The 15,146-nt window shown below is 44.2% G+C and overlaps 2 protein-coding genes across 7 annotated transcripts in view; both read left to right on the top strand.

The window, feature by feature from the left end:
* Positions 1 to 1,564, top strand: part of L3MBTL3 (L3MBTL histone methyl-lysine binding protein 3) — a 107,088-nt gene extending 105,524 nt beyond the window's left edge. For all 5 annotated transcript variants that reach the window (XM_085847177.1, XM_085847178.1, XM_085847176.1 and 2 more), the window contains one exon: positions 259 to 1,564. In XM_085847177.1, coding sequence (XP_085703303.1) covers positions 259 to 384 — 126 coding nt within the window. In that variant the 3' untranslated portion in view covers positions 385 to 1,564. The remainder of the gene's footprint in view (positions 1 to 258) is intronic.
* A 132-nt stretch (positions 1,565 to 1,696) lies between these two features.
* Positions 1,697 to 14,957, top strand: TMEM200A (transmembrane protein 200A). Of its 2 annotated transcripts, XR_015049523.1 has the most exons (3): positions 1,697 to 4,096; positions 5,599 to 11,321; positions 14,604 to 14,957. XR_015049523.1 is itself a non-coding variant. In XM_085847181.1 (2 exons), the coding sequence occupies exon 2, from the start codon at positions 5,606 to 5,608 to the stop codon at positions 7,097 to 7,099; it is 1,494 nt and encodes a 497-aa protein (XP_085703307.1). In that variant the 5' UTR covers positions 1,697 to 4,096; positions 5,599 to 5,605; the 3' UTR covers positions 7,100 to 14,957. The 2 variants fall into 2 exon arrangements, 1 of the variants encoding a protein (XP_085703307.1); XM_085847181.1 differs by having other exon boundaries at positions 5,599 to 14,957.
* The last annotated feature ends 189 nt before the right edge of the window (positions 14,958 to 15,146 follow it).

Genomic DNA, 15,146 nt, shown 5'->3' with positions numbered 1-15,146 from the left:
TTGTTTTTAATTTATAATTTTGCTGGAATTGAGTCTGGGGTGAAATTCTGTACATCGACTTCAATTTCCTTGCAAACCCCAACATTTGATTTGGTAAGAACTGACCTTGCAGGTGTAGCTTTTGAAATGTTTATTGGTTGATAGTACTGGTCATGATTTTTGTATGTGTCAACATTGTTGAATCGGCTAATTGTGATGTATGTAAATGTTGAACTATTTTGCCGAGATGATAATAACGATAATGATGTTTCTCCACAGCAAATCGATGGTGAGGCGCTTCTTCTCCTGACACAGACCGATCTGGTGCGGATCATGACCATCAAACTTGGTCCAGCACTCAAGATTTACAACTCCATCCTGATGTTCAAGAACGCTGATGGATAACTCCATCCTGATGTTCAAGAATGCTGATGGATAACTCCATCCTGATGTTCAAGAATGCTGATGGATAACTCCATCCTGATGTTCAAGAACGCTGATGGATAACTCCATCCTGATGTTCAAGAATGCTGATGGATAACTCCATCCTGATGTTCAAGAATGCTGATGGATAACTCCATCCTGATGTTCAAGAACGCTGATGGATAACTCCATCCTGATGTTCAAGAATGTTGATGGATAACTCCATCCTGATGTTCAAGAACGCTTATGGATAACTCCAACCTGATGTTCAAGAACGCTGATGGATAACTCCATCCTGATGTTCAAGAACGCTAATGGATAACTCCATCCTGATGTTCAAGAGTGCTGATATAACTCCATCCTGATGTTAAAGGACATTGATGGATAACTCTATCCTGATGTTCAAGAACATTTATGGTTAACTCCATCGTGATGGTGAAGAGTGCTGATATACTCCATCCTGGTGTTCAATAACCTTGATGGATAACTCACAATGTTCAAATAAACTGATGGATAATTCCTGATGTTCAAGTACGGCAATGGATAACTCGATGCTCAAATACACTGATGGATAACTCCTGATGTTCAAGTATGCCAAGGGACTGATAACTCCTGATGGTCAAGTATGCTGATGGATAACCCCTCAAGTTCAAGGACGTCATGCGGATAATGTAACGCCATTGTTCAAGAACATCCTGATGTTCAGGAATAACAATGTTCATGAACTCCATCTTGATGACCTTAGCCTTCTTCATGTTCCAGGATATCTGCATGACTGCTCACGAACATCTACAGTTAGTGCTGAAGAACACCAAGCAAGCATTTTCTTGAGCGGGTGGCTCGCAGTACTGGACCTCATTGGCCTTTATCCTTTTCAGGAGAATCTTGGTGGGGTCTTGTTTAAAAATAATTTTTTTAAACCCTTCCTAATACGTTTACATCCCACGGATGCTCTGGTGCTCCTAAAATACCGCCGAGCTGCTAACTATGACCCCATCCTCGCTGGTCGTCTCAGCTTCCTTTTGAGTAGCAGCCCTTGCCGACCTCACAACTACCCACCTATGTTCTTAAAAATAACTCATTAAGTTTCACTTTAGCGTTTATTTTTATTGTAGTTGCTTTAAACATGAAATATTCGGTTGCTGGGGTAGTAGTGAGGTGGTGGTGGTGGGGGGGGTGGGAGATTGGGGTGGCGTGAAGCTTGGAGGAATGTACCTGTAATGAAAACTTTACATAAAGCAATATGTTGCTTTTTGTGTCTTGTTTTGTGTCAAAGTTTAATGATCTTCAGCAGTTGTAATCATTGAAGAAGATTATTCCAGATTCTCGAGTTCAACACTTCACCACTGGCACAGCTTGCAAGAGTGTCAAGTAGAGAGTTCATAGAACATGATACCCCATGCAGTGTTAAGGTATACTCGCAGAGTATCCGCCCGATGGGCGATCTTGTCAAAAGCATGCAACAGGTTCTTCTGATGCATACCTTTATTTAGGCGTGTATCGGCAAGTGACAGCTCTGTTTAGGCCAAAAAAAAATAAAAAACGGGTTATGTGCATGAAGCAAAAACATACCGACTGCTTACAATTCAAAACATCTCGCTGCACTGGAAAACGTGGAGACAGGAATACTGCACTATAATGGTGGAGACTTGTAATACCCTCCCCCACCTGGAGGCGGTACTACACCATACACATTTACATGGAGGATTTACATGCCTCCCACCCCTCCCCCCCCTCTCCCCCCCCCCAAGACTGCCAGCAAAGATAAAAACACCCCTATACAAGCCGGTAGGCGACATGGGTGGTCGCTACATAATTGCATACTAGTCATACAGTTCTTGACGGATCGGACTGAAAATTTTTGACAAAGAGGTTGATTATAGTGCACATAAAAGCGCGGACGCCGATTTTTGATTTTCGAAAAAAATCATTATTTAGGATTTTTCAAAAATTTCAAAGTCCCGTTGCTGGGCAACGGTGGCGTCCCGAGCAACGGTGCTCAAAAGCATAGAACTAGATCCTGGTATGAACCTACCTGTCAAGTTTCATCAAAATCGGTTGACTCCTGGCCTCCAGAGCTGTCCATTACAAACAAACATACAGACAGACGGAAAAACTGAGAATAAGGGTAGTCGAGCAGCGACCACCCAACATTAATTGGGGTCATGCTGATCCTATGTAGCAAATCTGGATGTAATCGGTCAATAACTGTAGGAGTAGTAGTACGACAAACAAACAAAGAAACAAGCACACCGGTCCATGAATTATAGAAAGGATACTTCAATTTCAATAAAATAATTATTTTAAACATTGTTTAAAAATAAATCCGGAAGTTTAGCATGACTCGAGCAGTCTTGTACACCACCCTTATACACTGTAATAAGACGACGTTGAGTCACAGTTTCGGAGATGGAGGCTTTTTGATCACCATGGGTGTTCGTACATCGCCATGTTGGCGGCCTCTTCTTGACCCCGCGGCACATGCCACACCCTGTCATGCTTTCTGTCGATATATCGCATTGTTCTTGGAAGTATTATGAAGGCAATTTGTGTTCCGCATTGTTCAAGTGTATAATTCAATTTCAGTAAAGGTTTCAAGAGGTTTAAGGACGTATAAATTAATTAATTTCGAGTTTTACCACCGTTTTACGCAACATCTATTACACCACCCTCTCAAACGTTACATTAGTTATTTGTACCTGTTGTTTGTGTCCTTTATAACATCTTTTAAAACAGTAAGTTCCCTGTTTGGAATTATTTTCAGTTTTGTTTGACCGCCGCACAGGCAGACAGAGGGAAAAAATGTTATCGTTCCTTTCTGCGCGTGTGTGGGCGGGATGAATTCAAAGCCAAAGTACTGTAAAATGGCAAGCATGTTGTCCCATACATGTTCAAAATATAACATGCAATTTAAATAAGTTGTTCCTCGATCATAAACTGATTGGACGGACGGACATGAACCAATTGCTAATACCCCGCTTTTTGCTTCGTGCGCATCGGGTAACAAGAGCATGAGTTATATCAGCCACGTGGTTATATCCTGAGAATTTGATTCCAAATTGGCAAGGAAGGCTGCAGGCCAGGAGCCTGTTAACCACCTATTAGTTTCTCGGTTGACCATCAGGTTAATGGAACCGTACACCTCCACCCTCCCCACCTCTTTCCTTTCCGTGTTTTGTGTTGCAAATGATCAGGATACTGAACATAACCAAAAATGGATGAGTTTATGTGTGGGGGCTCTTACCCCTTCCTTCCCAAACAGGATCCCTCCTCCTCCTCCTCCTCCTCCTCCTCCTCCTCCTCCTACCTTACTCAACACATCGTCTCCTCTGTGCGACAGTTTTTGCATCACAAGTGACAGGACCGGTCCTGAAACTGCAATGTGCTCATTTCCACTTCCGATGAGTGGTCGATCGAGCTGGTGGAGACTTTTAACGGGATGGTAACTGATTAGCCCTTGTGAGGCGGGGAAGCCACGGCGAGTTGAGTGCGTGGTTGGCTGCGAAGACGGGTGCAGATGGTGAGGGAGGGAGGGATCGAAGGAGGAGAAGATGTTCGTCATTATCGGCGCAGCGCGGGCACGGAGCGGACCGTGCGGGGAGTGTGCATAGCCCCGCAGAGCAGCGACCCGACCAGTACCCATGAAGCGTGGGTCCTCCCAGGTTCGAGTCTGTGCACCTCCTCATTAGGAAAGGTAACGAGTCTGTCACGCCAGTGGGAGACATCTCGGTCCGTTGACTCGGCATGAAATGCCCCCACGCTCTCCTCTATGCTTTCCTTGTTTAAGGGTCCCACATTCTCTTTTGTTACATTGGTGGGTCCAGAAAGGTCTTTACCGTGCTCCCGATGTGTAGCATTTCCACATCAATTGGTCATCTCTCTCGTTATATTATTATCTTGGTTGATGTCATTATTAATTTATCGAATCCTCAATGTTTTTCCTCACGTCACCATCATTGAAATAATTTCTTCAGGTCATTTATTTTCTTATCGGTTTGCGTCATTTTCACAGTCTTTGTCTGCCTATCAACACCGTCTCTCATGTTAACGTCTCGTCACTTCGTCTTCCACCTAAGGTGTGTGTGTGTGTGTGTGTGTGTGTGTCTGTGTCTGTGTCTGTGTCTGTGTCTGTGTGTGTGTCTGTGTCTGTGTCTGTGTCTGTGTCTGTGTCTGTGTCTGTGTCTGTGTCTGTGTCTGTGTCTGTTCATACCGGTATTTAATTTGCGAGCTTTGTCTTTCTTCTCTCTTTCCTCCTGTTTTTACCGCTTTCCCTTCTTTTTGTGATTCTGTTCTTCAGTTTGATAGTCACATGCATTCTGATTCTGCCTGTTGTTGTTTTCATACCTGGACGAGAAAGACATCACGTGTGACCATTTTGGGACTACTGCTCCTTTTGAGTCTTTGTCAGTGGAGTTTGGTGATTACTCGTCTTCTCTTTTTACTTTTTCCTTTTTCATCTTCACTTCTCACCATCTCTGCTCTACATATCACACACACACTACGTCGAGTTCACGTCTTCCTTACTCATGTGAAGTTTGTAAAATTCTTCGACTCAGTTTACCGGTATTCAGAGTCACCCCTCCAGGTTTTGCAGTTCATCAAAAGCCCTGGTAGTCTACATCTCACAGACTCGTCTTTATGGTTGTCTCATCATTCATACTCGTCTCCATCTCCGCATTATGTCCTTGCTCTTCTTTAGCTGTCTGTCCAAAAGGCCCACAAAGTGAAACACCAAACACGGTGGAGTATCTTTCTTTTTCTCCAAAACATTTTGAAAGGAACCAATTCCATATCTCATGGATACCACCCCTGAAAGGGATCACATCCTTTTTGCGACTTCTATCTACGTGCAAGAGCGTTTTGCATTTCCAAATCGTCTGATTTCTGTGGCTGTCTTTCTTTTAACGATCCCATTATGCAAGTTTAATAGACGCAGATCAAGGAAATATTGCTGTTTGTTTCTCCGGTTTATTTGCACCTTTTAAGGAAAATGTTAAATCTGCGGTTGTGATATTTTCCAGGCAATATGCATATATTGTAAAAAAAAACAATTTAATGACTTATTTGAACGTTTTTCTTGTTTTGGGGCTTTGTTTGTTCTTTTGAAACTGAAAGTGGGATTATTTTCCAAATGCTGTATTGCGTAAAGCTCATACCACAGTCCCATGTATCAATGGTTTCTCGTGGTATCTGCAGACCACAGATGTCTGCGGCAGGGGCACTGCTCAGAGGTCTCAGCCTGCGGGCGGCGCCGGGCTCGGGTCCCAGGAGCACCGGGACTCCACGGAAGGGCTTGAAGAAGCAGCGACGCAGGAGGCGGTTCCATCAAGGTGCTGATGTTGTTGTTGTAAAGGGAAGGGTGAACGTCCTTTCACTTTCTGGAGCCGTCACCGCTCTTGGCCTAGTCATAGCTTTAATTGGTGTTGCCATGGCTGCAATCGGCTATTGGCCATATTCTCCGAATCCAAGTTCTACATCGTCCATCTCAAACTTCAACTCCACGAATGCCTTTCACCGCAAGTCCTCCAACTCAGCAGAGAGGTCTTTTGTGCCTTCGACCTCCAACTCAACATCCCTTGACCCGATGGTTTCATCTCTGATGACCTCTTCGTCACCCACCTCTTTCAGCACCTCAAGAACGAAGATATCTGGGAGCCCAGGCATTGCTCGCACCTTTGTAGAACAACAACTTCACACATATCGCATGAAAGTTCTTGGACCTCTTACGATGGGTGTCGGTATTTTTATCTGTATCTGCGGCATGGCGGCTCTATTTGAGAATCGAGACAAAGGCACCAAAATCATCCATCTTCGTGACATCTACTCGGCACTTCTAGATGCTCATTCCCATTCCAATGGCACAACCATTTTGCAGCCGCCACCATGCTTCGGTCAGTATAGCAGATGTTACAGGCCCGAGTGTACGGCCCCTCAAAATTCAGGTGTTTCTTTCGTGACGCCGTGCTCTCTGGGTGAAAACTGCAGTGGCATCGTGGATGCTTGTGCTGGGCGGGGCCTTCATGGTTGTCCCAGTGCACTATGCACCATCAGTCCAGGTTGCACGTCTCACATTGAGCGTGGGGAAAAACTATCAGCAGAGCGGAAAAGACGTGAAGCGAGGTCGATTGTTTCTTCCTCTATTGCCACCTTTACGCTTCCTGTTATCAAGCTTAATAACTGTGTCATAGACCCAAATAGTCCTGCAAAGGGCCCCAGAGGTCTCATTCATCCTTCACCCTCACCACCATCATCACCAACGGACAAATGTAGTTCAACATTACTGGAGGATATTGACTTCAAAATCCAGCCCATCTCTCTTCCGTTGCCATCCAACCAGGTTGGTTCAAGCAAACATCGCATTGAAACTCGGGCTTTGCTTGGATCAACAGCATCATTGAAGGGTCTGCAAATCCAGCCCAGCCCAGCTGAGGATCCCATAGAGAGAACACTTAAGGAAAGTCTCTTGGAGGAAAGAGAAAACAGTCATAAGGGAACGCCTTCTCAAGATCCTGGACCTATGCTGAGCCTCGCTGTTCCTCGGGAGAAAATGAGAGCTCGATGTAGCTCCAGACCTTGTAGCTCTAATTTGAGAGAGAGGATTTGTATGATGTCTCGGTCACATGACAGCAACGTCGGCTTGAGTGAGGATCACAACTCTGCGCCTTTGCAACACTGCTCTTCTGAGACGGGTCTTTAGCCTTGAGAATGGAGATGTAGCATTTTGATGAATATTTTTTGACAGGCCTCAATGGCCTGCATTTAACACACGGGTCTCTGCTGTCACTGTTTATAGCACTTTTGCATCCTTTATCCCCATGGCAGTACTGACATCATGGTGGCCGTAAATTATTGGAGATGCTTTCGAAAGGAGGTTAATGACGGATGGCAGCGATAGCTATCCAGTCGTCCAGGTTTGATTACCCACGTCCATCTTTGCGCGGCAAATTTTCACGGCCCTCTACTGGGAATGCAAAACTGTGAAGGATGTAGAAAGCTGTACCATGAGAGGTACGTGCCTATACTTATTTGTGACTAGCAAGTGAGGCAACCTCCATATTCATGACATTCTGGGAGTGCCCATACTCACCTTTAAATGATGTAGATACGGTAAAATAGAGTTATTTTGTGATAATTATTTATTTATTTTGCTTTGCCATGCTGAACCACCGGCCAGTGCGGTGTGGACCTTGTGTACCCTTGTGCAGATGTCGGTTGGAGAGATATAGGATGCAGAGGAGTAGTCGGTATGTCAGAGCCAATGCTTTCCGAAGAATGTATCGAGCATGAAACTGTATTTAGTATTTTTAACTGCGGTTGCACTAAAATTTCTATTTCTTCCATGCATGGCCGTCTCCCTGTCACGCATGGCCTGTAATTGCTTGCTGTCGGGTGTCGGTTCTCCTGAGCTGACAGTGCGTCGCATTATTCTTGCAAAACTGGCAATTAGCAGGGCCTGGGCCTAATGCGGCCCCTCTCGCCCCAGAGTCGGAGTATCTTCTCACCTGCACTGGATGGTCGACTGTTTGGAACATTATTCTCTTTTCCTGGTTTTTTTTTTCTTCCTTGAATTCTTTATCCCAAATAGTGCTTAAAGTTCTGCATCATCTTCATGATACCCAAGGTGTGTGATTGAAACGCGGTGATGTACAAGCCTCAAACATTGGTTGTTGTTTTGCACACTCTTGCAATTGCTTTATTGAAAGGAGACCTCTATTTATTATTTATGCAAATACGTGAATTTTCAATGCTCCCACCCATACTCCCTCCACCTCTCCCCCACCCCCCCCCCAATTGTATGCTCCATACATACCTCTTCATTTCCTTTCCCTTACTATGGTCTCCTCCAAAACTTCTCTGCCTACACCCCATACCCCCAATTCTGGTCTCCTATCATCGTCCCTTCTTTTTGATAACTCGATTTCAATATTCTCAATTTATCCCCCTCCAATAATTTCCTATACACAGGGTAGCCCAAAAGTTACTTTACCCCTGATAAATTTCTCGCACTTCCCTCCGTCCCTTCCCCTCTGCCCTCGCCCGCTATGGTTTGCGGAAACACTGACTCAGAAGAATGATGGAGCACATACAGATACAATGACAAATTAATTATTGTAAGTACTGTACAATAAAACCTGTATATTAAAAGAGTTCAAGAACAATGCTTCACTGGGAAGGGGTAAAGTGACTTTCAGGCCACCCTGTCGTTGACCCTTTTACACCCTGAGCAAATTCTACAGCAAATCCTTTTGTTAGGAAACGGTACCTTTTGTCCAAGGTGGTTTCTTTTTGTGCAGCTCGCCGGTGGGGTACCTGTTGTCAAAGGTGGTTTCTTTTTGGGCAGTTCGGGGGTACCTGTTGTCAAAGGTGGTTTCTTTTTGGGCAGCTCGGGAGTACCTGTTGTCCAAGGTGGTTTCTTTTTGGGCAGCTCAGGGGTACCTGTTGTCAAAGGTGGTTCCTTTTTGGGCAGCTCGGGAGTACCTGTTGTCCAAGGTGGTTTCTTTTTGGGCAGCTCAGGGGTACCTGTTGTCAAAGGTGGTTTCTTTTTGGGCAGCTCAGGGGTACCTGTTGTCCAAGGTGGTTTCTTTTTGGGTAGTTTGGGGGTACCTGTTGTCCAAGGTGGTTTCTTTTTGGGCAGCTCAGGGGTACCTGTTGTCAAAGGTGGTTTCTTTTTCAGCAGCTCTGGGGTACCTATTGTCAAAGGTGGTTTCTTTTTGGGCAGCTCAGGGGTACCTGTTGTCCAAGGTGGTTTCTTTTTGGGAAGTTTGGGGGTACCTGTTGTCAAAGGTGGTTTCTTTTTGGGCAGCTCAGGGGTACCTGTTGTCCAAGGTGGTTTCTTTTTGGGCAGCTCAGGGGTACCTGTTGTCCAAGGTGGTTTCTTTTTGGGAAGTTTGGGGGTACCTGTTGTCCAAGGTGGTTTCTTTTTGGGCAGCTCAGGGGTACCTGTTGTCAAAGGTGGTTTCTTTTTCAGCAGCTCTGGGGTACCTATTGTCAAAGGTGGTTTCTTTTTGGGCAGCTCAGGGGTACCTGTTGTCCAAGGTGGTTTCTTTTTGGGAAGTTTGGGGGTACCTGTTGTCAAAGGTGGTTTCTTTTTGGGCAGCTCAGGGGTACCTGTTGTCCAAGGTGGTTTCTTTTTGGGCAGCTCAGGGGTACCTGTTGTCCAAGGTGGTTTCTTTTTGGGCAGCTCAGGGGTACCTGTTGTCAAAGGTGGTTTCTTTTTCGGCAGCTCAGGGGTACCTGTTGTTCAAAATGGTTTCTTTTTGGGCAGCTCAGGGGTACCTGTTGTCCAAGGTGGTTTCTTTTTGGGCAGCTCAGGCGTACCTGTTGTCCAAGGTGGTTTCTTTTTGGGCAGTTTGGTGGTACCTGTTGTCCAAAGTGGTTTATTTTTGGGCAGCTCGGGGGTACCTGTTGTCCAAGGTGGTTTATTTTTGGGCAGCTCGGGTGCACGTTTCATGATCCCGGGTTTCTCGGTGTATCCACACCATGGACGAATGAAACACCCAATCTCTCCCACATTTCCTGCAAGATCCAATTGCCTCATCTTTCATCTCTTATTATATCCATAGTTTTTATGTTGTTTTTTTTTAACAAGACGTACATTTTCTATGCCTGTAAATAAAATATATACAGTTTGAGCGAACCCGACTTGCTAATATCCTCTGGATTTATGGGATTATAATAGCTTTCCTCCTCAACATTCCAGAATAACTTTTTCATTGTTTGACCATAACTTTGGAACATCTGAACCAATCTTGGGGATAATTTACAGAGATAATGCTGATTAGTGGCAGGTCCACTCGATGTCGATGATTATGTTGGTTTTTTTTCTTTAAATAGCCAAACTCTCCCTCTCATTGATGATCACTGCAGATTGATCTTCTCGATCTTTCAACTCCATTAGCTTCCCTGAGAAGAACTGCCCTTTTACGATTCAACCTTCGTTTATTACCTTCGCCACTGAAGGTGAAGGAGGTTATGTTTTCACCCCTCTCTGTCTGTCTGTTTGTTTGTCTGTGTGCACGATATCTCAAAAGGTTGTGCACCGATCCAGATGAAATTTGGTGCGCAGGTTGGGTGTGTGACAAGGACGAACTGATTAGATTTTGGTGAAGATCCAGATCCGGATCCGACTACTGGAATTTTTTTTAAGTGATTCTTCACCATTGAGAGATGGGGCCAAAAACGATTATATAGCACGATATCTCAAAAATGTAATGGGCCCGATATGTTCTCGTGGATCAGGCATCACGTGGCGGAGGTATGTGCTCTACCGAGTGCTCTTCCAGTATTATTAGTTCTTCGGTCATTCTGCTTTACCCCATAAGTACATTACTTTGACGAACCAACACGGCAGACCACACAAGAAGGTTGGATGAACCAAAACGCAATTTGCGGTGAAACAAGACAATGGAGATTATTTGATTCATGAAAGGATGCGGATTCTCACGAGACCTTTTTTGACTTTAACTTTGAATTTTATTTTTGTTCCACTTTTAAGAAGTATTGTTGAAAGGATCATGTCGAGAGAGGAGGAAGGGGGGTGGGTGAAAGAATTAAGTCTAATTAGAACTTTCGTGGTCTGTTTCATGGCAGAAATGTTATCTTGCAAGTATATAATCCTTGAGCTATTCAATTAAAATATGCTTTCTATTGAACGGAGGAAGTTATCTGGCATGATAACCTCGAGGTATGGGTCCTCGCCTCTGAGTTGTCTATTCTGGGTTCGAATCTCGAGCCAGCTATAAACTGGTGCCTTGGTGTTTCGCATGCAGGACGAGGCATCAATCCATTGGAATAATGGATTGATTGGAATAATGGAGTCGTCCATTGGAATAATGTTTAACCGGAGGACTCGTCTGCTGTGCCGCACGCATTAGTCGTTGGTGGAGGTTCAACCCTGCAATGTCTTTCCTGAAGATTAGGTGAGTTATTGCCGGCACGGGCCAAATTCCAAATTCCTGCCACCTTCAGTCGAATGTCAGGTCGAGCCAACTGGTTCCTGAAAGATGGCACAAAAACAATAAGGTGGGAATCTTTGGGTTCATTAAAGAAGAACAGCTAGTAGTAGTAGTAGTAGTAGTAGTAGTAGTAGTAGTAGTAGTAGTAGTAGTAGTAGTAGTAGTAGTAGTAGTAGTAGTAGTAGCTATTCCATTGTTACAATCGGGTTGTTTAATTTTCACGCCCTTCATTAATTATAATGTATTCGTGGAAATTGTTGCACGCACAGCATCTTTGAAGATAAATGGACGGTTTTGTGCGACATTCTGCAATTCCATACTTTCACGTGGTTTTGGGCTCTTCGTCTCGGCATTGGCATCGGCATTTTTGAGAAGACGTGATTATATCTGCAGACTCGAACACCAAATGGTCGATTGGACCCACCGTTTCTTTTACACCTTGCTCAAAACCACCGTTGTCTTTCTTCTAAAATGTTTTTTTGAGTTGCGACAAAGTTCGATTTGGATCTAACTTTATGAACAGCACATATATCTAACCTTCGGACAGACACGAGAGTCTTTGCTTTTAACGCTTTTAATTTGGCATACTCTTCTTTCGACCCGTCTGCCTTTCAAACTCACTTATCTAAAAAAGGGTATGCCTTTTTTTTTTAATCTTGAACAAACGACCGACCCTTTGTGTTTGATGCCACATTTGAAACGGATGGTTTCAACATCCTGTTCTTAATTGGAAGGAGACAGAGTCTGAGCAGAATGTCCTCCTGAAGTGACATTTTAAAAGTTTTTCCCTCTCGTGCATGAATCGTTAACAGATGTATAGATGGGGATGCTGCATAATGAGCCCTCTATACGTTCTGAGCCCTCATTGAGGATTTCTTTCAACCTTTACAGGGCTTTTTCATTCAAAGATGCTCACATACATTGGCATGGTGTACGCATGTTTTGGGTTTCAAAACATGAAGCCTTTTGCTTTAAAGTTACCGTATAGCAAGGACAAGCAAACTGAGTTTACAGGTAAACATGTATGTCGAGTTTTCCTGGACCTTAATGTGATTGAGCTTCATATGACGAAGGTCTTTTTAATGCTGTAGTTTATTTATCCGTATGCAGCCCGTGGCTGCTCGGCTGCATCATTTTCTGAGGATGCTGCTGTGCCCGCTGATGCAGTGCCCCCTGTTACTGGTAATCTGGTACTCATTTTGCCAACCTCGGGAGGATTACAGGCTAAGTCGACCCACCTGTTGTTAATTCAAATGGACCCGACAGGGGCTTGAACTCAAGACCCTAAGATCTTAAGTTAACACCAAGCTTTTGCATGGCGTTTGGTAGAATGAGATGTTTATCGATTTGATTCGAATGCACAATTTTCAAGAGGTCTGAGATGGAATGGTTTCTAAAGGCAGGTAAATGGACCAATTCTCGGTAGTTTTTAGCAGCACCACCTGAGTCGGCTGAACTGGCCCAATCTGAACTTTTTTAAAAAGTGGAAATTATGTGTTTTGAAATGCGTTTATTATTCTCTCTTGTGTTTGATGAAATGTTTCCCGATGCGATGAGCACAGCCTGCCTTACATTTTGTGAGTCTTAAATCATTTGTCATATATCAACAATTTCTTCAGGAAGGGTAGTCGTGCTGGCAGGATAGCTGGAGGTACTTGCACTCGCTTCTGAGCTGTCTAGTCTGGGTTTGAATCTCCGGTAAGCTGCACGTATAAACTAGCACCCTGGTGTTTCGCAGGCAGGGAGAAGCATCAATGTGTGTGCACCGTCCATTGTAAAGAGGTTTGGTCGTCTACCGTGAAGAGTGGGTGGGTTATTGCCGACATCTTCAACAAATTATGAATTCTTGCCCAAATTACCTTCAGTCGAACGTCTGGCCTGGCTAGCTGGCTCATGCTCAAAACTCTCCCCAGCTGATCCCACATGAAGATGGGAATAATTGAGGTCTTTTAAAAAGGTAGTAGTAGTAGTTGCTGGGAAGATGGTGGGATTTTGTTTTTTTTTTTAATTGATAGCAGATGACTATGGCATTGCTCATTTCCGAGCCCTTCGAATTCTCATGTACCATACGATACCACATCGTCATATCGTCATTCAGCATTCAGGAGAGCATTTCTCCTATGAGGGAACATTAAGCCACCTGGCACATGCAATTACAGGCGTTAAAAGGTCCGATTTTATCTTCTCTGAATGAGCTGGCCACTTTGTGCCGGTGTCCATGACAAATTCCAAACTCAGGGTTGGGGCCATAATAACATAATCCTTCCGAGCCCAGAACACAATGTGGCCTTTTTTTCTCTTTCACCCCCGATCCCAATAACATTGATGGCCAGAGTGCTCCGGCTTCACCTTCACCTCCATCAAATTGACACTGCTGTGCCAGGAATCCAGCATTTATCGTCCATTGCTCTCACCAAAAGGTTAAGCCCGCGGAGGCTAAGAAAAGGAACCCCATGAAAGCTGCCCAATAAGGAAAGGAAAAAAATATTCTTCTGACAAAAAGACTTGTTTAATCTCACCAGGTGTTGTGTTACACCTTTAAAATTGCAGTCTAGTCCCAGAATACCTTTCTGAGTTGATGACAAACTGCCATCACTTGATGACTGATCACCTTTTGCCGGAATTGGCTCACTTTTAGGATGGTTTGGAGGGGGGTGGGTAATCGTGCTCTTGTCTGTCCAAACTTTTCTCCTTAAACCATATAAGGGTACACTAGTGGCCTCCCAGAGATTCATGTGGTTCAAATACAGCTGAAAGCAACAGTCCAAAGAGTTTGGATTGTTATAACCTTCAGAAGTCGAGCTATTTCCTGAAAAATTACCATGTCCGATTATATTATTCGCATAAAAACCCAGCTGACTCATTAACGACCTTCAGGGTGAGATAATCTGACGACCTCAACTGCTTTGCTCTACACGGGATGCTAGTCTATTCGTTATACGATGGAGTTTCACTCCTTACCCCTGTCACAGGAGGTCCTACCCTTCTGGCACCGAATGTAAATAAGACCAGGCAAGCATTAGCAAACCGCACACTGAAGAGCATTAGTGAACCTGCTGGGTTATATTTTGTGATGGTCCCCATAGCAACAGGTTCAACAACGACACGTTCATTGGACTGTTACCAAATGTAAATGAGATCCAGGCAAGGCATGGGGGTAACCGCACACTGGAGCATTAGTGAACCTGCTGGGTTTTTTTAATTGATGCTCCTACAATGGGTGACTTTTCATTGGACTGTGTGCAGGTTGATTTCCAGAAGCCAAGAATCCAAATGGTAATTTATTTTCATCACGGTGACGATCCCGAGAGGTAAGATTGTTTTTAAATGCCCGACGAGAGCTACATGATGGATGGTTGTTTCCCAGGGTAACTGTTACTGCAGTTCATTACAATTCTCCGACGTGATGTGTACATACGTACGTACATGCGAGTATCTCCGCAAGTCATTGTTAAGTTCAACCCTGGTGGACTTGTTCATGTTGTGTTCACCCGTTTGTAAAAAAAATATTTTTTTACATACCAACCTGGCACGAAGCCCCCTTTGTAACCTGGTGGTATAGTGTATGAGAATGAGAATAATAAAACTGCATAGAACTGATCCCCGACTCTTCTCATCGATGGAATACCAACTACCTTGTGGGTTGTGCTTGTGTTAAAATTGCATACTGTTGATATGTATAGCAGATACTCCTGGCACTTCGAAGAGACCTATAAATACAGTATAGACTTAGATTGGGCTCAAAGTTGGCTCACCTGTATTGTAATGTCATGGTCATTTACAGGTTCG

The sequence above is a fragment of the Eptatretus burgeri genome, chromosome 11 (assembly GCF_056783735.1).
Source record: "Eptatretus burgeri isolate ZD-2024b chromosome 11, Ebu_testis_v1, whole genome shotgun sequence".
NCBI lineage: Eukaryota > Metazoa > Chordata > Myxini > Myxiniformes > Myxinidae > Eptatretus > Eptatretus burgeri.
This window is presented reverse-complemented; position numbering and strand designations above follow the sequence as displayed.